Genomic DNA, 25,580 nt, shown 5'->3' on the forward strand with positions numbered 1-25,580 from the left:
ATAGAATCCAGCAGAGTCTCCTTCCCCGCTTCTCACCTTTCTGTTCAGCAGGAAGCAACATTTATCAAAACAAACAAACAAACAAACAAACAGACACCCCTTGCCTTGTATTAAAGTTCCTTTTATGTGACAGACATGCTGAAGAGAACCCATATTTTTAAGGGAGAATTGTGTGCTTCATAAATGAAATCTACAAGCCTTAGATTGGGTTGGAGTACGGTAAATAACATCTGTGGCTGAAGACTTGCTAGGGATGTGGAATGATTTTTTTATTGGAGGGACCAAAGAGGAGGAATGAAGCTTGAGTATGAGTGGTGGGCATGCTCAGCTTGCTCAATCAGTGTTCATGGAATAAGTGTTTTTGATTCTGGAGCCTCTTAGTATGCGATTAATTTTTTGTCACTAAAAAAAAAATCATGTTTGGATTTAGAAGATCTGAATTTGTTCTTCAAAGATGATGCTGTTCTCTTGGGAGATTTCATAGAGATCTCTTGTGCAGATTGCCAACTCCAGTGTGGTTACAAAGAGATCATACACGGAAACCAAGTCATCATGGTAGCAGGCATGGTTCATAAAGTGGATTTTGAACATATTCTGAAACTCTTTTTGCTTGTGCATCAAATTCTGTATGAAATTTTCAGTACCAAGTTGGTAAGAAACAGAATTTAAAACACTGCCACTGTGTAATTGTGTGTAATTAGACTTTCCTCCATAAGCTTTGCTTGTATGAAAGTGGATGTTTTTAATATCAATTTTATACACAGAGGCTTAGCAGAGTGTGGGAGGTCATTATTTATATAAAATGTAGTGACATTTTAAAATGTGTCTTTCCTACGTCTGCAGGAGTTTTAAAAGAAATTTGGTAACATAAAGTATCATTGAACAGAGATGGTATTGAAATCCCTGGAGTAGAGGGAGAACAGCTGCTGCCTGTGTTAGCAGTACCTTCCTCTGCTGTAAGAATGATGTAATTTGAGTTCAACTCTTCCCATCAGGAACCGTGAGTTAAATCTTTCCTTTGGCTCCCCTCACCACAGCACGGTTGTGTGTATGTATTTGGGGTTTCTCATATCTGCAGTTCCTAGTAAGCACAGCTGGGGTGGCATAAAGCTTTCTTAGATTCTGAATCTTAGATTCAGGTGTCCTGAGGAAAAAGATTTTTTTGAGGCAATTGCTGTTATTACGCAGTGACCAGCTGTTGCAAGTTGGTTGGAAGATCATCCAGATGTTGCCTCTTTTTACAGTCCTCTGACATTCTTTCTTGAATCCAGATACCCAAATAATCTACTGTGTACCTTTCTAAGCAGATGCCGCAGTGGTCATGTGGATCCCTGACCTGGTGGCTTCCAGGTTGGATTATCACAGTAACACATGCTTGGAATCAAGTATGCAAATTGAAAAGCTCACCTAATTTGACATGACATCTCATTTGCTAAATAACAGCAATACTCTAAAATGATGGTCTCGATATCAGTGACTGAGGGCTAGGGCTGTGAGTTGTAACAAGAGTAACTAAGGAACCAGTTCCTCCTCAGGGCCTGAAACATTTTTCAAGGTAGTTATAAAAAGCAAGCTGCCCATACAGTGTTGTCAGTGCTGGAAGCCTGGGCATTTGGTGGGTATGGGACAAACGGATACGCACTGGGGAAATCAAAGACAAAATTTTATTTTCAGAAATAATCACATTTTAGAGCATCTTTTTACCCTTCTTTTTTTCCATCATTCAGAGTTAAAGTTTTTTGAAGGAGAAAGAAGCATGCGCCAGAAGTGCCTTTAATTTTTTTTATTCTCTCTAATGCCACAGCAATGTGCCGAGTACAGACCTTTGCTACACGCATTTTAAAATATTTTTTTATTAACAGAAGATCTTTTAACTTTGGTGGAAGATGTAAGATTGTCATCTTGGCTTTCAGCCAATGTGAATTTGGAGGGAAATTCCATGTGCATTAATAGAGACATTTGTCTGCCAAGCTGGGTTTTTCCTTTCCTTCCATAGGGCTGTTTGGAGCTGCTGAGGGGTTTGCTAGTTTCAGCCAAGTGGACAGAACTTTATGATGAATATGTTTTGTTAAATGCCATCAGAAATAAGAAGTGAAAGAATGCGTATTCTTCAAGCCTCCACAAGGCGGCATGCAATATATGGCTTATGGATCCTGCCATTTTTCATCTTCAGAAAGCACTGAAGAACTTTGTCCTACTGAAAGGGAGTGGTAATAAATGCCCCTTCTGCTTGTGTTGGTTTTCTAGTGACGTGATGGGGTTCACTTGTGGGGTGTGGGGAGGAGTTGTTACCTCTCAGTTGTGTTTCTGCCTGCCCCATTTTGCCTTCATTGTTGCTTACACACAAAAACCATTTTATGAAATGTTTCTCTGCGGATTGTTGCAGTGTTCACAGATTTGTCAGCGGTGCTTTTTTCTTCTGAAAGCAGAAATGAGAGTTAGGGATTGAGATGCACTTTTCGTTTTTACCCTTCGGTTTGCGGCTACCACAGAGACACGTTTCGGATTAATAAAATGCCGGCAGGGGGCACTTTGTGAACAGTGTCCTGTGCAGGTTTTCACTTACTCGGGCACAATGTTCCAGCTGTTGTTTTCTGTATGACATTTCTGTGTTGACATTTTGGAGGCATATAGGGAATCAAACAAATACTGCTTCCTTCTTGTTTAGCAAAAATAAATAGGAAATCCGATTCCATTGCAATGAATGCATTTGTCCCGCTGTCTTGTTAAGACTCATTTCTTCAACACAGTGACTTATTTATCTTCCTGAAGGTATGATATCAAACATACTTACATTAAGCTCTAAACCCTTCCTGTGATAATTATCACTGAAAAATGAGAAAAAGTATAGTATAAAGTCATAAAATTACACAGTGGGGCTTTTTTGGTTTTGGGTTCTGTTTTTGCTTTTTGGTTTTGTTTTGGTTTGTTTTTAAATAATAATGCTATTATAGCCAAGGTGACCTAAAATCAAGGTTTGGTGGGGAGGGACTTCTATTAGGTCAAGAAATACTCTTGGAAGGAAACACACTGTTTCTTCAAGGGTCTGTGTGTTTGCAAGCTAGCAGTATCTTGTATGTGTGTGTATACATATATAGTTTGGGAGTGGGAGCGTAGATAATCCTCCATCTGCAAATAATTGAGAGTTGCCTGCATTCCAGGGCCTGAGTCTTTTGTTTGAGCTGTTTTTCTTCCTCCTTCCCGTGGCTTACAGTGGCTGAGGAGAAGCTTGCTTGTTGCATGGGTCAGCCTTAGCCCTCAGAATAACTAAGGAACTGATATTTGGTTATCTTTTCCAAGGTGATTTCAGTGGTGGTCTGAATCTCTGCAGAAAGAGATAAAGAGGGGAAGAGAAGGGACCAAACTTGGACAATCTCAGAAGTTGAAACAGAAGTTACAATGAGGATTGCATTACACATAGCAACACGATTTCCTGTTGCATATTTAAAAATAATCACCTTCCGTGCTTATTTTCAGTATTTTTCAGTACCCTTTGTTCAACTGCTGAGTATCATGCTATATGAATGACTGCTGTCAGACTTAGCTGAAATAACGGTGAAAATTCTGCATCAAATGTATTACGTTCATTTCTTGATGATGATCTACATGGGCCATTTCTCCCACATCATATGGAACTGAAAGGAGCTCAGCAAAAAGCATTAACCAGTTGAATTGACCTCACTGTAAACTTAAATAAACTACAAGATGAGCAAACTAACTCCTTTTTGTCTCTTACCAGTGTCAGTGTCAAACATTAAAAAATGAACTTGCTTTTACAGCCATTCTTTTGCAAGAATAATGTGCAAGGATCTCTTAAGAATTTCTTTAATGTAGCAGATTATCAGCCTGTGCTCTTGCCGTATGAAATACGTAGGCGTGGGCCACCAAGGTACTACAAGTGAGAGAAGCGGAGAGTCCTCCTTAAATGTGTGAATTGGTTTTGTGCTCCTTCATTTTCAAAGCTCTCCCTCTCATTCACGATGAAAGTCTGGAAAACAGGAATTATATGCTGCTCGTGTTCTGCACATTGAGTGAACTTTAAGACAGACACTTGCTGTGTCATCACCCAGGCAAGGAAGGGCAAATCAAGGTCTGCTAGTCATTCAAACCTTCGCTTGCAGCCTCCTGGGAAATCGGAATGGCGGTTGTATATTACTACTGGGGATGGCATTAACTACAGCTCTGGGAAAATATAATAAACAGGGACGTTTAAACATCCCAAGTGCTGCTGCAAATCTGAGTCATAAAGAATTAGGGTTGTAAGCAACGTTTAGAGGTCATCTGGTCTTCTTCCCCCCACCCTTCATTCCTCCTACCTTCATCTGCTCATGTGCTTACTGTGATTCATTGCCAGTTTGCGCAGGCAGGGAGAATCACTCCTGAGGGTGAAAGATGCAGACGGCTGAGGGAATTGGGCATTCCTCATAGGCATCAGCCAGCACAGTACCTGCTCTTAAATGTACGACTGGGCCGTCCCTCTCTGCAGCAGCGAGTCTCTGTTCTAGCCCTGCATGGCCACATAAAGGTATTTAAGTAATTATTCATTTGCTTGCCCAAGAAATGCAGCTATATAGTCACACAGCTTGCATGTGTGAGTGGACGTGCTCATGCTGTTCGTGTGCCTCAACACCTTCTGAAAAGTGGAGGGCTGCTTAAGTGGCTACTAGATTTTAGAAGTCATACAGTCCTTGAGATGAGGGCAAGCAGCTCAGACTTTTGGGACCAACAGACCTGTATAGATGCCACCTTTTGGACTTTCTGATTGCACAGAGAGCCTAGCGAACTGTAGGAACAACTGGAATACAAATAAAGAATTCTTGGAGACCAAGCAATTGCTCTCATCAGGGTTTTTTTTTTAGGTTTTTATTTTTCATCAACGTTTGTTTTGAAAAATACATGGAATCTGAGACAAACGTTTGGAGGGTAGGACACAAAAAGACAGTCACAGTAGGTACAATTCTTACATTTGAATCTCTGTGAAGTGGGACCCCAGCTGTTACGCTAAGCTGCTCTGTACCCAGGGTAGCCTAAGTACCGACTGAGCTTCACTGCAGCAGCAGCACAGGCTGTGCATGGGATTTTGTCTCTCTTCCCCACCATGGGGAACGGGCCCTTTGTTAAGAAAGTCAAAGATAACTATCTCCTTTACCTCAATGGATACCATTTTAAGCTCTGTTCTATTCTGTTCCCCTCCTTGCAAAAACAATCCTGTCTTTCCTTTGGAAAGAGGGTGGAACTGTTCCAAATCAAAACATCTTTATGTACTTCCTTATGAGTCACCTCCCTCTGCTTGAGGGCTCAGCCAGGAGTGCGTTACAGTCACCGCTGTTCACCAGCCCCGGTGAGCAGTTCTCCAGGCGCTCCTCAGTTCTGTAATAGGGCGGCTGCAGCAGCTCTGGCCTGAAACAAAACTTCTGCACTTTCTTGATACTCTTGGTGTACAGGATCCTTTCAATCTTAGTTTTACACAGGACATCTATGCTACCTGAATTGAACATTTCCAGAACTAAACCTGTTTAATTTGCATAGGTATCAGTTACAATTATTCTGACCAGTTTTTTATTCTTGTTTCCTCCAAAGGTGCTGTTTTTAAAGAAGTAACATTGTCACAGTAACAATTTCTTCTCTCACAGTTCTAGCTTAAGAATCCAGCTTTGGTGCAATGATCACATTTACCTTGCTGTGTTTCATGACAAAAAGAGAAAATACTGAATTCAGCCTTCCAAAGCTTTTGGCTTATTTAGAAGTGAGTTTTGTAATAATACATCACTTCCTTCCCCTGTTTTGATGTTTGATGAACTTCCATCATCTTTCTCCATCAGCTTCACCCTTCCGCTGAAGAAATACTACATTTCTTGTGGAAAAAAAGTTGTTACAGATAGCCCGTGATGCTTAAGAGTAAAAATAGAAGCTGAAGTTCCACAGGCTCAAGTTTCACAAGGTTTCCATCCTTACATTTCACAAAATGCGAGTGTCTTCCTACTTCCAGTTTTTATCTGACACAGAGGGTAATTACCCCTTCTCCTCCTTTCAATTCTCTTGAAGGACAGCGGGCAAAAGATCTCACTAGGGTCAATTATAATGTGACCTTGTAGTTTTGTGAGTCTTTTATCCTGTCGTTAAAGCAAAACCACAAAATCCAAAATAAAATGTTCATACCAGCAGAACTAAAACTGGGCTCCAAGAAACAAATGAAAAAGCAGACTTGCCACCTCTGAGTTTTGTGCCTTTCGTTTTGTGGAACACCAAAATGCGGGACATGAACACCTAGTGCTAGGTCTGTTTTCAGCTATTGGTGTTTCTTTCATGTGGCTCTGGAACAGTTGTCAACGCTAACACTACAGAGCTGTTCTGCCCAGCAAGGTCCTCTGGTGAGGAGAACTTCCCAAAGAGAAGGTTGGCTTCCCCAGTTACAAGTGCCAAACTGCCAGTGTGACCAGGAGGTGGAAAGAGAAGGGAAGCATAGCCAGACACGGCACGTCAGCAGGGCTTCTGGAGGAAATCTGGCTGTGTCCTGCAAAAATTAAAAAAGTGAAAGTTGGCATGTAACTGGTGGCTTGACAAGAAGTGTATTTGGAGTTTGTGTGATATATTTTACAGGAATGCATTGATGGAAGATTGTTTGTAGAATCATGTGGATTTTGGCTCATTTTCAAAATTCTCCTTTTCTGTGTGTGTACCATCCAGAAAAACGTGTTTCAAGGTACTGTGACAAGTCATTTTTAATCCTTCACAGAAAACACAGAGACACTCAGCAACAATGAATACAACTTCCTTTTCTGGATGACTGAGAATACTTGTTTAAAATCCTGATAGAACAACAAGAACTAAAAGAGTATTAAATATGTCATCATTCTACCTACTCGGGGCCTGAGGTAGGTGTTGTGATTAAGAGTCCATAAATAATGGTAATAAGTATTATAAAGTCCAGGCCACAGACACTTAGGTGGTAGCAGCACTGTGTACCACTGTTGGTGGGTAAGGCACAATGGGCACAGGGCACAGATTACCCTTGCCACAGATGGTACCTGCAACCCATGCTGGATGTAGTACACAAGTAAAAAAAGATTTTGAACCCCTGACCTAAGCAGTAGAGAAATTTTTCCTGTAAGTGTTTAGATCCAAGTCCTTCTCTGGGAAGATTAGGCTGTATATTGTTTTCTGTACGAGTTCTTAGGCTGTTTCTATTGCTGTGGTATCAGCTTTAAGTACGTTGCTGCAGTTAACTTATCGCTGGTAGGGGTGCTTCCTCCCTCTCTTCCTAGAAGCAGTATGCGGTATTAACATCTAAAGAGCAAGTAAACTCTGGGTAGTTCTCAGTAACTCTTTGAAGTAAATGTAGGATTATAGCAAGTCTCCTGGCCTCTTGTGACCTCTTCCAGGCCTAGGCACTTTCATTTTTCCCAGAAAAAACCTTAAAACAAGTTCTGATTGACCCAGAAGGAGTCTTGCCAGAAACCAAGAGTGACAGTAAAATTAGGGTCTTTAAAATAATTATGAAAAATAATCAATCCAGCAAATAAACAGAAATGAAGCAGAAGCAAAACAGATCAAAACTGTTTCTGTTTCATATAAAAATATTAAATACCTGCTGATCTGGTTATGATGACTGCAAAGTGTGAGAACTATTTCTGCACGCAGAAATTGTGTCCTTGTTCTCAGCAGGTCATTTAACTTAGAATAAGTCCCCTCCAAAATAACAACTAATACAAAACAGATTATTTTCTTCCCTTTCTTAAGAAATTGCTGAAAGTAGAAAAAAAAAATGGGAGCGGCAGCCAATGATTTTCTTTACAAGTAATTGACAACAGGAAATAGTTTTCCTTTTTGCAAGAAATTATGTTTCTAAAGTTAGGCTTTTGTTTTTTCCTCCATCCCCAAGCTCCCCAAAATCCAGCAGTACAAGAACCTTCAGGTGTCTGAAGTGTGTGATTCAGTTTGTTCTCCTATAGCAAACTTGAAACACTCCCCCTTGTCCCAATCACTTTTTTTTTTTCCCAATGAAAATAGCTTTTCGTGGTAAAGAAATAGTTTATATTGACGAAAAGCTGTCAGAAAGTTTTTGGCTGAGTCAAACATATATACAACTATCTCCTTTAAATACAGCCTACTTACCTTTTCGTTTTGAGAAACTTCATTGCTACTGCATTAAAAAGTTTCAGCCTCGATAATTTCTTTCTTGTGAAAGGTAACAGCTAGTGATATTCTAGCTCCTGTTCTGTTTGCTTTTATAATGTTATAATGTGGTGCTGTGTCACTGAAGGCACATGATGCCATATCGAATTTAACTTCATGATTTTTAAAGACCTTTAAGCCAGCTAGAGGAGTTATCTTAGGTCTGAAAAGGATATTTCTGTAATTTTTCAAGTTGTTTATTGCTCATGAAGTACAGAGCTGATTTTTTCTGTGTGGTCATGAGATAAAACACTGGAACATTTCTCCTCCTTAGTTTCTATTGGAGTTTATTGCTGCTTAATCTGGCTGTAACATTGTATTGTGCTGAACTTATTACATTAACTGTAATAAAATTATTATGTAATGGATTATATCTTTCAGCTACATTGAGTAAAATACAAGTCGCAGCTATTGATTTTTATATGACAAGGTGTCGCAGGTTTGATACCAGTTTAAGATTTTGTAGAGTTAATATGAATAATTCGGCTTATAAGCAGGATTTTTATGGGAGAATTTACTGACAATGGCATGTCAGAGCTGGGCAGCCCTTCTGTATTGCATGCACTCCAGAAGTGTTTACAAATGACCCTAATGTAGTTACTTCTCTGTAATGATTAAACCTAGACATTAGCATCTGCGCTATGCTTCAGAATTGCCTTTGGATAAGATCTACTGTAATTTTCCCAGAAGAACTTATGTGGAGTCATTAATCATGCATTTTTAGAATATTTATCATTTTATTTACCCAAAGGACCCTCCATATCTCTTGAGCTGGTAGTTCATTCATACCAAGGTAATTTACAAAAGCCTTAACTCCCAGAACCGAATGGCTTCCATGTTACTTGGTTTCTATTGATTTTTATGATGCCCATAATGGTGAGTAGCTTTATGAACTAGTGACTGTTGGCACTTCAGTATTCTTCTGTCTGCAGTCTAGGTCTGTCTTAGTGGTGGAGATATTTTTCCCTGTCTGGGACAGCTGTATTTTGCTAGACTTAGTAAGAGAGCACAAGCACCGTAAGTCTATTGGACTTTCTCTATTCAGCACATTTTACCAATCTTGCAAATTCAAATTAAAGGACTGGATAATCAATCACTTAGACACTTAGCAGGTTAAGGAGTATTGCTTTACCAGAAGGGGAAGGAGCCTCCTCAGTGCTAGATGGAGCTGGAAAAAAACACAATAATCAAAGTTATTTCTTTGAGCCTAGAACAGAAAAAGGGTACTGATAATTGATCTAAGGGTTAGTGGTCTTTTCTGAGAAAGAATACATTGGTCAAACAAATTGAAAGTTTAAATATGATCACAGAATTAAATCAGAGGAAAAGACACCTTACTGGTCCCAAAAATTAGATGATGAAAACATTTTGATTCTGCATTTTCAAAACACTTTTTTTTTTCATTTTGAAAACTGCAAAACATTTCACTTTGAAATTTGCTGAACAAAAGTGTTTCAGTTTACATTTTAAAAACATTTTTCTCTTCAGAACAATGTGCATTAAAACAAAGATACTAAAGGGTTTATATTACTTGAAAACAAAATTTTTCTATTTTAAGCAGAGTTAAATGTGCATGGTTGACCATAATGAAAGCTTCCAGCTGATGTATTCAAGCAAGAGACCTTAAAAACTATGATTTGTTTTGACCTGTGTCCCCCTTTTTTAATTTCCTTTTTCACTTGGTCAACAGGTCAAACCCAATGCCCCATCATTCTGCTGGCCATGCTTGAAGGTAATTCAAGCACGTTAGCTCAGTTGTTTGCCATTATTCAAGCATGTGTTATGGTCTCACTCATTTTCCTAAGGAAGAAAAATAATAATTCTTGTTGTATGTGTCCAGCCTTGCCACCAGATCCAGATCTTCCAGCTGCAAGGGAAAAGGTAATTAAGAACTGCCTGTCTTACATCTGAAAGGGTATGTGGCCTGGACTTTGGATCCAATTGCCAGAGATGAATCTAATCCTGCCTCACAGACCCATTCCTCTGGGACAAGGTGGATCAGGGACAGTACAAAACCATAAATAACCAAATGCTTAAAAGGCGGGGAGAGCTCGTTATTCATTAACATCTCCTGCAAAGGCAGGGGCAAGAGGTGGGCGGCTTGCCTTCAGGAGTCCTGTTGCTTCTGTGGATATGCTGTGCTGAAGCTTAACAAAGATGCTTTTTTTTTTTTTTTTTTTCCCTTCTCATTTATTCTTCCAGCAGAAGCAAGGAACAGAGTGAAACTGAGTGAAGATTTGCTTTAAAAATTGAAGTCATCCCAGCCAATGGCCATATATGGCTTGTCAACAAGAAATGTTGCCCTCAACTCCCTCCCTCCGAATTAAAAATAAATCTTACCTGATACAAGGAGTTTAATTTTAGATTTCTGTGTTTGGTTGGGATGATCCCCAGTCTGTTTGTAGATACAGGTATATACAGCTGTGTCCAGTAATTGGACATTGGAGAGCTTTAAGGAAAAGTTGCCATGCTTCATCTGGTCCAAAAAAAGACTAGTTCTGCCATGGTAATGTTGGTCCTGGGACTTCAGCGAATCCTGCCCATTGTGAAAAAAGTGCACTACGACAGAGTCTATCTGCCAGTAGAGCATTGACTTGGAAAGGATCAGATCTCCAGGAGAGGTGGTGGTGCAAGGCAAAATGACGGTTTCTCCAACAAGCGCATGGCACGTTGTGTCTGGTTGACCTGGAATAAAAAACAGACGAGTTTCTCAGTGCGAAGCAGAGCTAGGGACACCAGGTTTCCTATAATTTGGCTTCATCGCATCGTTATTGCCTCTCTTCCTCCCCCTTCTTCTGCCCGTGTCCTCCTGCTCCCAGCCAGGCAGGAGGCAGTATGTGCTGTGTGTGCTCAGCGGCCAGCCAGCTGTGCAGCAGGGCAGATGTTGCTGTGTGCAAGTTGCCTTCACTTTGTCAGTTTGGGTGCTGCTTGAACTTGTCTCCTTAGCTGGTGATTTTCCTCCCAGCTTCTGGGGATCTTAGTCTTTGAGATCAGGTGTCTGATTTGATTGTAATTGATGGGTCAGTTCACAAGAGGAAAAGGGGATGCAGGGAAGCGAAGATGGGTGGACATGATTAAGCAAGTTTTGGTTTTGTAGAAAGTCTGGCTGAAAAAAGAAGCAGTGTGAGAAGGGTGTTATATCAGCAAGAGAAAAGTCCTGGATGAGTTTGGTCTCCCCCAACTCCCATTGCTCACCTATCAGATCGTGGCTCCCGATTTGTAAATAAGGTGCCCTTCCCCTGTGACATCTTGCAGAGGGTCTGACAGAACAGGGCTTTTTTCTGCAGGTCTGGCTTGGTGCGCTCTTGCTAACACCTGTCCCGTGGCCTCTCGTACTCTTTGGTATAGTTATTCTCCCAGTACTCCAGCAAGAAGGTCTGTCATTCCCACTTTAGGGAAATGACTTTTCCAAGGCCTTGGGGAGACAGATACTTGGTACGGGTGGCCTGGGCATCGGGCAGAGATGTTGCCAACCTCACCAGCCAATTCCAGCACAAGCAAGAACTGGGGTGAGGGTAGCCCGCTGGTGAACAAACAGGCGGACAGGCAGGGAAGGAAGCCAGATGCATCTCACTTACACACATCCAATAACTTTGATACTAACTATTTTTACAAATTCTTCCAAGTTAGTTGAAAGTATATGAAAACTACATAGGGGAGTCTGCCACTATCATGTAGGACAACTCTTACTAGGTAGTGGTGTTATATTTTCTAGGGGAAGACTGAGTTATGGAAGAAGGTTTCTATGCATTTATAAAGCATAGACAACTAGGTATTTTCAGCACAGAATGTGGGCTTAAATGAACACTTTGACCAAACCTCTTTCATAATATGATTTTATAAATTAAAATGCAGATGAATTAATTTGGATGGAAAACTCATCCCCAGCAGGGAGCAGAACAAAAGCAGCATGAGTCTGCGATTGTGCCAAGAAGAAAAGCTAAAATTCACTGTGAAACAACTCAATCTGTTCTCATGGCCAAAGTTCTGTGAAGCATAAGGGGTAAGTAATCAGCCTAAATATAGAAATAAATGTTATTGGTCGCAGCACGGTCATTCCTGTGTTCTAGGCCTGCACCAGCTCTGTGCATATATTGGGCTAGAGAGCAAAGAGCGTCCCAGTTCCCCCTTGAAGTCACTGACATCAGCCAGGACCAGCTTGTTACATGCTCAGGCCTCTGTTTCAATATTAATCAGTGTCTGTTTTGAGGCTTGTTTGGTATCACATTGTGTCCATCCAGACAGACACAAAAGCAGAAGGAAAACTCTGATTCACAAAGCTAAATCGCAGAGCCAAGTAAGTGCCTTCGATTACAACTCTATCACCAAACATCTGCTTTCCTTACATTTTCTGATTTTTTAGCTGAAAATCCCAGTCCACTTTTGCCCAACAATGTAAACTTTTAGCCGGAAAAAACACGTATCCCCAGTGCTATTTCTGGGTGTTGGTGGAAGGAGGCTGCCCTTACTGCGTGGAGAGCTCAATCATTTTCAGACTGTATCAGTAGCTGAGCAGCTTTTGCTTCTCAAGGAGAACCTGAATTACAGTGGTATCCAAACAAGGCTCTTATTTTATTTATAATAAAGGTCAGCCTCCACTGTACTGTAACCTTACTGCCACAGCACATATGACCCTACACTCCCCAAGGAGACTGCCTCAGCCCTGCAATTAGTGGCATGGCCAGGCATGGCCATCAGCTGTACCCAGCACACCTGGAAGGGCCACCGCCAGCTGAGGAAGGGCAGGCAGGGGAGGGGGCAGCCTGAGACCCGTCCCTGAGCTGTTTGGGCCTGGGGAACCAAGTAAGGCTGTGCTCAGCAGAGTCTCTCTGAGGCAAGGCCGTGTCTGAAAGCGGAGTGTGGTTATGGCTGACCATGATTACCTAAGCACAGCAGGGAGATGAGTGTGCCTGAAGCTGCTGCAGGTGTTTTGTAAGCCCTGGAAGAAGTGAGCCTCCAGAAGAGCCTTCTGGTGGGAAGAGTCCCGTCCACAGGATGCCATTAGGAGAGAGAGTGCTTGCAACATATGGTGTTGCACATGGATGAAGAAAAGATAATCCTGAAATCAACAAAATTTGTAGCTTTATTCAGAAAAATGGACAATAAGCGTTTGCTTAATGAGCAAAAGAAGGAGAAAGAGCATTAGTCCTGCCTCCTGATTGCAGTCTGTCGTGGTTTAACTCCAGCCGGCAACTAAGCACCACGCAGCTGCTCGCTCACTCCCCCCACAGTGGGATGGGGGAGAGAATCAGAAGAGTAAAAGTGAGAAAACTCATGGGTTGACATAAAGACAGTTTAATGGGTAAAGCAAAAGCTGCACATGCAAGCAAAGCAAAGCAAGGAATTCATTCACTACTTCCCATGGGCAGGCAGGTGTTCAGCCATCCCCAGGAAAGCAGGGCTCCATCACACATAACGGTTACTTGGGAAGGCAAAACGCCATCACTCCAAACACGTCCCCCCCTTCCTTCTTCTTCCCCCAGCTTATATACTGAGCGTCACGCCATACGGTATGGAATGGCCCTTTGGCCAGTCTGGGTCAGCTGTCCTGGCTGTGCCCCCTCCCAGCTTCTTGTGCACCAGGCAGGGCGTGGGAAGCTGGAAAGTCCTTGATTTAGTGTAAACACTACTTAGCAACAACTACAACATCAGGGTGTTATCAACATTATTCCCATACTAAATCCAAACCACAGCACTATACCAGCTACTAGGAAGAAAATTAACACTGTCCCAGCTGAAACCGGGACACAGTCACTTCTAAATTTGATATTGGTTTTAGAAGTGCATCTATTTGCTTTTTGGCTCTTTTTCTGAAGATGGAGGCCAGCAGTGCCCAGCATGCCTGAGCCTAGCATAAGCGTTCCTTTCCTGCATGAATACAGTGTACAAACATCGTAACTCTTGTGATGACTCTATAAAACACCCATGGGGTTCAATCCACCCTGCCCTACACTGCTTTCAGTTGGTAAAACCAGGGCAGCAGGAGGCAAAAGAGGAGGCACTGCTGAAGTTGCCTGGGATAAGAACAGGTGACTGAAATCTAGCTGTAACGAGTTATTTAACAGAGCCTACAGCTGCATGACGTCTTTTCTAGATGGGAAGAACAGACTTCTGGGTACAAGTCAAATAAGCACCCTTAATGGAAGCCAGTCTTGAGAAGAAGAGTAAAGTCAGCCTGAAGACTGGTGATGCTGTGTTAAGCTTCTTGCTGCGGCTGTTGATGCACCAGGAGGTGTAGAAGCAGAGAGCTTTATGGCCAGAAGACTGAAGCAGCTGTGTGGGGATGGCGGCAGCCGCTGCTGGGGTGTGTGAAGCAGGGCGAGTGGTGCTCATCTGACCTACCTGGTAAGCTTTGCACGTGGAAGGTGGAGTTCTCTACCTTGGAAAAAATGCGTGTTGGTGGCACGCAGCTTTCACTTGAGGTTGTAAGACTCAAATGTAAAGTGAGATAAGTTTATTTTGTGGATTTTTTTTTTTTAATTGTGTGTTTTAAATATTGCCCAAATGTTTAAGACTATCAAGGTGAAGTTGAGTGTGCTAATTTAACCAACCTGTAAGATTCTTATGAGAAAACACTGCTGCTTCAGTATCCAAAGTGTGGTACAGGGAAGCTCATAAAGATGGGCTTTTTTGTTGTTTCCTCCTCCCTGCTCCCCTCCCTGATGATCTAGGGTAATCATCTTTGTTTATTAATTATATATTGCTTGTACCAGAGGAATCTGGGATGCCAGTAGGTGATCCAGGATTTATGCCTTGTGGAAATGGGCCTGGAAGTGGAAAGCTCTTGAGTGTGTCTCTCGAGTTCACCCTGGTGATATTAGTGCAGTTCTGACAGTAGACAAAGTAGTTTAATAGTGGAAGTAATGGGTTAAGCAGAAAAATGTTCCAGTGTTAGAAACAAGGCAACAGGGAATTTCTTGTGTTTCTGAGTACTTACGAGCTCAAACTGAAATGTGTTACCCAGACAAGGTAGCGGTGTGTGATTCCTTACAGGCTCGTGTCTTGCCTACATGCAGAAGTACTTTGGGGAGGGTAGGGGGCTGTTTGCAATCCCAGTTGCTTGCTCAGAAACACTGAACTTGGATTCCCTTGATTTAGGGAGGGGGAAAAAAAGAGTCAAAGGGTAGTCAGATGGCTCTGCATGCTTGCAGGTGCTACTGAAAGAGCACATCTTGAGTGGGAACAGACTTTTCATGCTATTCTGTGGAGACACATGAAAGTTTTCCCTAAAAATATCAGCTGTGCTTCCAGAAGAGAGAGGGAGACTAGTTCCAGGTGAAGTGTAACCTCCTGAACCACTGCAGCACCTGGTAAATGTGAGGCATTTCTGGGCAAATGGAGGAGTCTTGACCATGCAGAGAGGTCTTAATATTGCTGAATTTAAGCCTCAGATAAGGAAATTACAGGGAGTTGGCCCTCAAGCTTGTAGAAAGCTCCCTCACTGGCACATGCTAGTGTATCCCTTTCATAGGGAATATCATGTCTAATCTATATAATGTCAGAAACCCAACTCTGCTAGAACTTGGCAGAGCACGTGCAAAGATTTAGGGAGAGAGAGACTGTTGCTGGGCTCCAGTCCTTTTGCTTGCCTGGTTATGCCTGTAGCTAGCCCAGCAACTTAACAAGTTTAAATAAAAGAACAGATACAAGGCAGTTGAGGGTTGTAAAGGATAAGATTCCAAGTCATTCTTGACATTATGGAAATGGTAGGGTATTTTTAAGGATGTGGGCAGGATAAACTTTTATAGGTAAATACTTGTGGGCATGAAACACCTTAACCTTGAAATCACTTTCAGATATAGAGGTTTATCTGAAGGTTGTTACCTGTACTTGCAAAGCTTGGGCTGTGATTGAAATATATTCAAGGCAAAGCATGTATTTATTTTGTTTTGCTCTAAGATTCTCAGCTTGCAGTTTGTGTATTCACATATAAATACTCCCACAAACTCCTAGATGTGTATTATAGTATATTTACCTCTGGGTAGAGATGCAAACAGTAAGCAGGCAACCATCCAGAGAGCAGTCTCCCTAATAAAGTGAGAGAGAGAAATGCCAAATGCTTTGTTAGAATGCTAGAGCAGAGATCAAAGACCTTTTCTCTGGCATAATTTATGCCGTTTCACAACTCCCTCATCTGTGAAGAGAGTTTGGATATGAAGCTGGATGGGTTAGAAACCCTGTCTTGTTTTGCCATCTAGTTTTGGTGTAGATTGTATCTTGTGCCTGTAGATCTGAGGTTTCTCGATGGTTGCAATGGGATGGGTCTTCAGTCGCAAACACCAGACCCATACTTCCCGCTTGCATTCTCAAGTGGACAAAGTTACTTGCATATACGAAGTCATAGTTTGCTCTTGAGATTATTTTCTATTGGTAATTAAATGAAAATACCTCTCCCCCCAAATTTCAGCTGCTTTGCAGCACAAGAAAAGCATAGCTTACCATTTCATTTTTGTGCCTTCCCAGCCCTTAGGAATCCCTCCCTGTTGCGAGCTTCGCCAGGCGTTCCAGCTGCTATTTCTGTCTCTGCAAAAGCAAAAAAGTGAAAGGATCTTAATTTTTGTTGCCATAAGCATTTCTTCAGAAGGAGATAAGTTATTTACTAGTACTTTTTGCTGCGGTTCAGTCTGTTTTCTGTCACTCTGCATATATACTACACACAGTGTATTATTATATACACTCTGTGTATATAATACAGAGAGTGGATACAACAGTGTGTATATACACTCTTACAATACACAAAGTGTATTTATTTTTATATGTAGGATGGATGTGAGTCACGAGCAGTGCACTGACTAGCCCTGAGCTTTCAACCCAGTGAAGGGATTCTTGTTCTATAGCCAGCTGCGATCAAAGAAGGTGGTGAAACCTAATGGGTATTGTATTTATCAAGAGATGTAGACACCATCCTTCAACTACCAAATACCACTCAAGCTGCATATCTACCAACAAAATAACAGACAAGGCTAATAGGCCTATAAGGAAAATGCTCCTTAAAAGAGCTGCTTCTTTGAGGAGGCTGTTAAATCAGGTACTTTCTCCAAGAGGGAGAAGAAAAACCCAAAAAACCAGAACAGCAGGGGAAGAATGTGGGTTTTGGGCTTCCTCTCCCTGTCCTCGTAGCATCTTGTAGCTTAAGGAGTACAAATATCTGAGTAGTCATTCCTCCCCGATGTGCTCCAGAGATAATGCTGACGGTGGAAGTAGTGGTTTAGCCAAGGTCCTCTTCCCGCTGAGGCAGCTCTGTCTGGGGAAGGTGCTGGTGCTGTTCTCCTGCCTATTGCTCCTGGTGCAATGGTGCTTCCTGGGGTGAGCAAGACCCGAGAGCTGAATTTCTGTGTTTCTCCCTCTCTCCTCATGGCCAAACCCTGGTTATGTTTCATTTGCCAGCCCCTTCCTGATGCTCAGTGCAAGCCATCTGCCATCTTTGGCTTCTTTGATATTAAAACCAGTGTGTCCTGCATGTTTTTGATGAACTTCTCCTGTGGTTGCCTCCTTCCCTGTTGTAATGGTTATTGTTTCAAGAAAGGGTATATCTTTATGCAAAATGAGCTTATTCCATATGTGTTTCCTTTCTGCCTGCCTTTCGTAAATGAAACTGAGGCACTGAAGGCCGCTCTTATCTGCCTGACTACTTCTCCATGGTGCCCCCCAGAGTTTATCCTCCCTCTCAGCTTTGTACAGATGTTCCACTCCACGTAAGGCTGTTCTGCAAAAATACCAGGAGCAAACTTATCCTGCGCTCTGGCCTGGCACTGGGGCAAGAACGAGGTGGATCTGGAGGGACCAGGGCTCCACACCAACTTGCTGTTAGGCAGCAGCAAGGTGTCTTGCCAGGCTGAAGAAGGGCAGCCTAGCAGCTGGTGCTCCGCAGTGCTCTGTAGTGGTACTGGGGCCATGCCCACTCTCTCTGTAAGCAAAGGGGATCCTTCTGATACGTCCCTAGACAGAAAGAACTAAAAATTTGGTAGATGTGGCCAGGTCACAGGGCTGTGTAAAGGTGCAATAGCAGCAGACAAAAGTCAGAGCAGCAATGACCCAAAAGTCAGAGCTCCTAGAAGTGATGTCATTTTCTAACAGATTTGATTCTGACTCAAGAACCACATGAATGTTATTGTTCCAGCCAGCTTGTTTGCGTCTCTGGCTTTGGCTGGCTTACTCCCACGGAGTCCCTGTGGGGTTTCTGGTTCTCACAAATGCCTGTATGAAAGTCTTTGACTGGGGGAAGTGGGATCAGACCTGAAATACCAAACTGCATCTGAATTGCATGTGAATGTTGAGCTCTCTTGCCATCCACGTGCTTTTGTTACTTCCCTACTGAAGTTTAAGCTTGTGTATAAAGAAGGAGCAAGGCAGGTCTTGTTGTAGGAAGCAGAATCTAACTGCGGGAATGCTTCAGACTGGTCTAGCTGGGGCACCTGACCCTTAATTTAGTTTAATCCAGCGATGTTTAGTTGAAATAACATTTTCTGGATTGAGCTGACTCTGCTTGGAACAAAAATGTTTACGCTGAGCCTCCAGAAGGATCGTTCTTGGTACACTAAAGGAGAGATTTGTTCCCGTCTGTGCAGTTTAGCTGGCATAGGATGCTTCAGCCACCACATGGATCAGCATTTAAAATAATTAGTTTCTATTTGATAGTTCACATCTTTTTTCTTTTTGTTTTTTTCTTCCCCTAAGTGCTGGCTTAAATGAAATGGAAGTTTAGGAAATGAACAAATTTTGTTCTTTGTAATTTTTTTCAAATTTAAAAGTTGACCCATTTACTGTTCAGTTTAATCTGACAAAGGAATTATTTGGAACTTATTTTTCAGAGGTTAAAACAATTAACCGAGAAAGACTTTGCAATGAAGAATCACTTCCTGAAGAATTAAAATACTAATTAATAACTTCTTAACACACTAGCCTACCTGAAATAACTAAGGCATGTGATGTAGTTAAAGTGTATGGTTAAATTGCAAAACTCTGAGCTTATTGGCAACGTCTCTGTCATCCACCTTTTGTGTCAAGTGTGTGAGGCCATTTACTGAGCACATTATCTCAGCCTGCAATAAAACTAAATAATTAAGTAGGCAAGTATCCAAATGTTCCCAGTGCCTGTAGAATAGCGGGACTTTGTGTCCCCAAAAAAACTGATTCAAGTTGTCCCCTTCCAATGCAGGAGGGGTGGGGGTGAGAAAGGGTCTAAATGCTACTGTTGAAGGCTTTACCCTCTTGGAGCACTAAAAAGCTCCCTTTAAAATAACTTAAGAAAATGGTATTTTCCATAAATGCTCTGTTAACCCTGGAAATAGTGTTGCTGCAGTACGTTAAGGACATTCCCCTGTGAACAGGTCTGCTGGTCAGGACAGCTGGGGTGGCAGGAGGGGAAAATGCCTTGGGCAGAGATACTGTGCATGAGGCAGGGGCCCATGTTGCATGCAGATGGCTTTTTGTTGGTTTTGTTTTGGTTTTTTTATTGCTGTAAACCTTGCTCTGAATTCTGCAGGCAGCTGTTTGATAATCAGGGATGAGTGGGGTGGTTGACATGCCTGAGGGACGGGATGGCATGCAGAGGGACCTGGACAAGCTTGAGAAGTGGGCCTGTGTGAACCTGATGAGGTTCAACAAGGCCAAGTGCAAGGTCCTGCACCTGGGCTGGGGCAACCCCCAGTACCAATACAGGCTGGGGGATGAAGGGATTGAGAGCAACCCTGTGGAGAAGGACTTGTGGGTACTCATGGATGAAAAGCTGGACATGAGCTGACAATGTATGCTCACAGCGCAGGAGGCCAACTGTATCCTGGGCCGCATCAAAAGAAGCGTGGCCAGCAGGTCAAGGGAGGTGATTCTGCCCCTCTACTCTGGTGAGACCCCCACCTGCAGTACTGCGTCCAGCTCTGGGGTCCTCAGCACAGGAAGGACATGGACCTGTTGGAGTGGATCCAGAGGAGGGCCACAAAAATGATCAGAGGGATGGAACACCTCTCCTATGAGGACAGGCTGAGAGAGTTGAGGGTGTTCAACCTGAAGAAGAGAAGGCTGCAGGGAGACCTTGTAGCAGCCTTCCAGTACTTAAAGGTGGCTTATAAGAAAGATGGGGACAGACTTCTTAGCAGGGCCTGTTGTGATAGGACAAGGGGTAATGGTTTTAAACTAAAGGAGGGTAGATTCAGACTGGATATAAGGAAGAAATTTTTTATGATGAGCATGGTGAAACACTGGACCAGGTTGCCCAGAGAGGTGGTAGATGCCCCATCCCTGGAAACATTCAAGGTCAGGCTGGATGGGGCTCTGAGCAACCTGATCTACTTGAAGATGTCCCTGCTTGTTGCAGGGGGCTGGACTAGATGACCTTTAAAGGTCCCTTCTAACCCAAACTGTTGTATGATTCTGTGGTGCAGCTGGAGTATGACCCACCTGTGATCACACAGTGGGCAGCAGTTCAGGTGGCTGAGCAGCCAGGTTATGGTACCAGAAAAACCAGCTGGTTTCAGTGATCAGTTCAGCAATGGCTTGTAGCCACAGTGCACCTGCATACTTTTGCTGCAAATGAATGATCAGTTTGGGACCTAGACCAGAAAGGACCTGGGAACTGAAAATCTAGAGAAGGATTGTGAGAGGCTGTTATGGGATGATGGGCTGAAGTAGGGTGCTGGCCAGGGCAGGGAGGGAGATGCTGAGCTAGAACCCTTTTGACATGGAGGAGGTACCTCTGTGTGGTGACCACAAAGTGTGACACTGATTTAAAAGTGGTTGTGAACTAAGTGTACATAAAAATTTGGCTGTTATTTTGAAGGGATTGTTTTGCTTGCCAGCTCTTCTGCTTCATTTGCCAACCTCCAGTACTGGTTGAGTAACAGGTAATGGAGCTGTGCACTGAATGAATGGCGATACATGTTGGAACAGGCACCAGCTGGAGAAGGCACCAGTAATTCTGCAAGGATTAGCCAAAATCACCTACCAGATGAATGAAGGCCGCTGCCAAGAAGGAAACTGCTCATTATGCACCTGGCAAAGCTTTGTAGCTTAGTCACCAATAGTTTCAAGTGTTGTTTTTTTTTCCCCTCTCCTCCCTTGTATGCATTTGGCTTTTGAGAACAGATTCATGCTAGCTGACTGTTGTTACTGATGCTCGTAGGAGGACAGGGGGACATTTCTCCCTGACTTTGTGAAATCCTGAGAGCACCCTGAGCAGAGAAACGTCACCTTACTATTCCTTATCCACATCAAGGCAATTTTCTGTCATTTCTTTAAATGCTCTCACCTTATGTAACCACGCAGTCCTTTTACCTTTAGGTAAAAGCTAACAGCTAGTAGAAAGCTAGCAAGCGGAAATTATGGTCTGGCTTCTTAGAGAAAGTTCTTATGATGCAACAGCCTGTACCGAAACTGGGTGATTACTTCTGATCTTATCTGAAAGCAACCTGTAAACAAAACGAGGCATCATTTAGAGACTTGTCCTATAATTAGTTCAAGGAAAGATATTTAAGAGATCTCAGTGAGGCGCATGCTGGCACACATCCAAAAATGACAGTGGCTTTCTCTTTTAGGGTTTTAGATTTTGAAATAAATTACCCTCATTTGAAAGCAATTTTCTGGGGATTTGCGAGCAGTGGCAGGTAGTGTTTCCGTAGTGAACTGCTGTGCGCTTCACCCTCTCAGCTCATGGCAGTGCCCTTTGCCTCCTGCAGGACTGTCTGGAGCTTCAGGCTGCAAAATGTGCTGTGGTGGCAGCTGAGTCTTGGATTGGGATCCTTATCTTCAGGTGCACTGTAGCAAACTTCAGGCACTTTGAGGGCGGCTGGTCTGGTTTTCATGTTTGTTATAGCAAAGTTTATAGCCGTTTAAAACTCTCCAAACTTGTCCTTATCCGCCGTGCACTGGAGTGTTGTGTACTCTGTCCACGCTCCCTCTCTTCCCTCCCTGTGCTCCAGTCGCACCACCTGTGCTGTGGAGGTGGTGTGTGGAGTGCTGGCTTTGGGCTCGTTTATGTTTCCCCATGCTGCTGGGATTTCCCATTGCCTGTTTAAGGCTTATCATGGGCTGCAGTCAGGCTCTGGGGACTGAAAGATTGCTGTTGAATGCATATCTAATCTGAGAAGTTATTCCTTCTCATAAAGAACGAATGAGTGATGAAGCATGACTTGCTCACCGTGGAAAGCTGTACCCCATACAGAGTACTGCAGCAGGAACTTACACACCTTCCCCTGGCTTTGAATAAATACTTTTGGTAAGGAGGAATTTATTCACATGTATAGAAATAAAATATGTGGGGGAAAACAGAAATTACAGGTTATATCTGATCAGTTTCCAGGATTCAAACACGCAAACATCCTCCCCAAGGTCTGGAGGAAAACAGCAAAACTCTGGATGTGTCTGGCCAAAAGGGAGTGGGAACAAGCTAGCACACTTGATAAACAAATGCTCAGGAAACTAGACTTTATTCTTGATTTCAGAATAACTTTTCTAAATAGCTCTCAGACTAAAGTGAAGTTGTTTGTGGCTTTGCAAAATGGGAAGGGTTTGAGTGGCTCAGGGGACTGGTGCTAAATGTGGCACGTTTCATTTCAAGTTTCAGAAGGAAGGAAGCATGCTCTTGGTATGCAAGTGAGCAGAATTCAACACTGATGATGCTACGGTCTTGTGGGTATTTAGTGATTTCATGTTGTGTTTGATCTGATTGAATTCTCAGGCAGTCAACAGCCATGCCATCAGTATTTCCAGCTGTCATTTCTGAGGAATTTCATATCTGTCATCCGCTTGATTCCCTTGGGTGAAGGTCAATGCAGGGACTAGAAGGATGTCTGTACACAGATCCTGGAGGGATGTTGTGTCACTGCTGCCTGTGGGGTCTGTGGTAGGCAGTTTTGCGTGGCAACTGTCTGTAATTTTCAGTAGTGGGCTCTCATCCTGTCTCTTTAAGAATGCTTTATCCTCTGTGTAACATAACTTTTGTGCTAGACTTAGCAGTTAGGTTTTCAAGAGAACGCCGCTGCTGTATAGAATGGCAGGGCAGTGCCTTTCATTTGCTTGCTTTCTGTTGGAAAGACTCTTGACTTAGGGAGCGATTTCTGCCCTCTAAATCCCTAGCAAGTGTTCCCAGCCCCACCTATCCCTGTCCTGCATATCATAAGTCCCCCTGGGTTTCTGAGTGCTGTGGATTTGATGCTGTCTGGGTGGAAGCTCAGGAAGCACAGCCTAAGCAGCATATGTTGCATCCCACCCTTTGCTGGGTGAGACTTATTCCCTGTGACTAGTGGTGTGCGGTGGTCTCATGCCCTTTTAAGAACCTTCTGACGAGAAACCAAGAAGTCATTGTTCCTTTTTGTAATGTCTTTCTGACAGCTCCCCCAAAAGTTCCTCTTTTTCTCAATTCCTTTTTGCTCTTCTGAGAGTTTCCACTGCTCTTTATCTGCCAGATCCAACAAAATGTTTTTGTCTTGATGATGGGTGATCAGTGGATGATCTGAAGCTAACTATGAAAATGAGACCTGGTTTTGAAGAGAGATGATCCAGTTTGGGTTACTAGTACTGCTTTGGAGTAGAGAGCTCAACTTCTGTGAAAGTGGCTCTCAGTGGGTGCCTACTTATTGCCATAACTTCTAAAAAGCTTAGTTAGCCCTCTTACTGCCTGTGAGTGTGTGTGAGGTTCTTGCTGGCCATAAGCTGAGGAGAAACTTCTGTAGGCTATATTAGAGTAGGAGAGAAGATGGGTGAAATAAAGTTATCTCGCTGCTCTTCTTCTGGCCCTCTCAAGTACCTAAACATTCTTTTTTTTTTTCTTTAGCTAGTATGTCAAGTGATATGAATCCCTGTATACAGCTCCTCATAAACCAGATACAGGCAAGAAGAACCAAAACGGATGAAATACGTGGGAAGTTCTTGCATACTATCGGTGTGGTTGACAGGTATTTCTCCTTGCTCTATGTCTGTCTCATGGCCTTTCCTTACCACTGTAGTTATGATTTGCTTTGAAGGGTTTTGTGCCATCTGGATTAGGGATGCCCTATGTGAAATAATTCTTTCTCATTGAAGGACTGCATCATGTAATGCTGTTGTTAATCTGTTACTTGTAGAAACATCCCCACACTGAAATGTCTCCACCTAGGTTAAATTTCTGCAAAGAGTTTTCAGCTCCATCATTCAATGGGCTAAGCTCCTCAACTTGCATCTACATTGGAAATCTCATGATTATTTGAACTCTTACTTTGTTACTAAGCCCCTGCAGAGGAACAAGGACTCCTTGGTACACGCACAGCTACGCATGTACAGAGCTGGTTCAGGCTTCTTGGAAAAGCAGGCTAAAGAGGGTATTGCTGCTAGAAATCACGGAAAGGACAGAGCAGGGCTAGTGGCTGGCAAAGAGATGTGCGACATGGGGTGCTGCCTCCTGCTACAGAGGTATGGGCATCACAGGAGCAGCAGCTGCCTTACACTTCCCAGCTCCAGCCAGCCACCAGCCCTCTGCTTCAGCGGGGCTCTCGGTAATTTAAGCGAGAGCATGTTTTGCCTGCGTCTCAAGCTGTGCCTGCTGTCCTGCAAATGCTGAAGCAGGTGTGTGGTCTGCCCTCAGCTCTCTGCCTAGCACCTAGGTTATTTCAGCAGTCTTTGATTTCTTCCACTGCTTACAGCTAAGTCTCTAAAAGCTCATGAATGAGATTCCTTTTATCTTTGTTCTCCCTCCCATCTGTACAGTGTCTTGACAGAGTGCAGCTGAAGGGCCATAAAACTTCAGGAGGATGTAACTCAACAACAATTGAGTTACTGAACACAAAGTAAGAACAGTATTGAGCTACTTATATTGCAAATCTCCAATGCAAAAAATTATCTTTTTTTTTGAACTGACAAAGTGTCAGCATTCAGTGTAATAATTTCATAAATATTTGTGGTGATGGCTTTAGCTATGTCTTGCTCAATACATTATCCATTTTACAAGTGTGTGTTTTCTCTTCAGTCAGCAGTTGTCTTTCACACCAAGCCAGGATTATAAAACCCCCTCGGTAAATGTCATCAGTCCCAAGAAGGACAGGGGAAAACTTCCCTCCCTTTGAACTTTCAAATTCATGTCGTGGATAAAGCCTAGTCACAAGGGAGAGGAAGAAAGGGAAATTCTGGGGGACTTTCCTAGGAAGCAGAAGGGAAACTATTTCAGGTTCAAGAGACTGCTTTGAGCTGATGGGATAGTCAATAAAATATCTTTATTACTTTTGTTCAACGCCTTGTCTAGGAGGAAGTATAACACACTAATGCCAGAGAATTTCCATTCTCCAAAATTACTTTCCAATTCAAAACCATGAGAGCAGGGAAAATCCCGGCCTGCAGATGCTTGTTTTTGCTGGCAACTGTTGCCAGTGACAGGCTCAAGGACTACCAGTTGCTTTTCTGGATCATGAGTCCTTTCTCCTTTTAGCTATTTCTAGTTTGCA

At 42.9% G+C, this 25,580-nt stretch overlaps 1 protein-coding gene across 3 annotated transcripts in view; it reads right to left on the reverse strand.

Moving 5' to 3' along the window:
* Positions 1–15: 15 nt before the first annotated feature.
* Positions 16–25,580, reverse strand: part of LOC148055743 (ICOS ligand-like) — a 40,073-nt gene continuing 14,508 nt past the window's right edge. For 2 of the 3 annotated variants that reach the window (XM_087756682.1, XM_087756680.1), the window contains 5 exons: positions 16,615–16,698; positions 16,151–16,203; positions 10,516–10,860; positions 9,308–9,343; positions 16–6,514 (listed from right to left, as the gene is read on the reverse strand). In XM_087756682.1, the coding sequence (XP_087612808.1) occupies positions 6,411–6,514; positions 9,308–9,343; positions 10,516–10,860; positions 16,151–16,203; positions 16,615–16,622 (546 nt within the window). In that variant the 5' untranslated portion in view covers positions 16,623–16,698 and the 3' untranslated portion in view covers positions 16–6,410. Of the gene's footprint in view, positions 6,515–9,307; positions 9,344–10,515; positions 10,861–16,150; positions 16,204–16,614; positions 16,699–21,418; positions 21,579–25,580 lie in introns of all 3 variants that reach the window. The other variant, XM_087756681.1, reaches the window with a different exon arrangement.

The sequence above is a fragment of the Nipponia nippon genome, unplaced genomic scaffold (genome assembly GCF_047370975.1).
Source record: "Nipponia nippon isolate SJK-2023a ecotype South Korea unplaced genomic scaffold, ASM4737097v1 scaffold_2, whole genome shotgun sequence".
In the NCBI taxonomy this organism is placed as follows: domain Eukaryota; kingdom Metazoa; phylum Chordata; class Aves; order Pelecaniformes; family Threskiornithidae; genus Nipponia; species Nipponia nippon.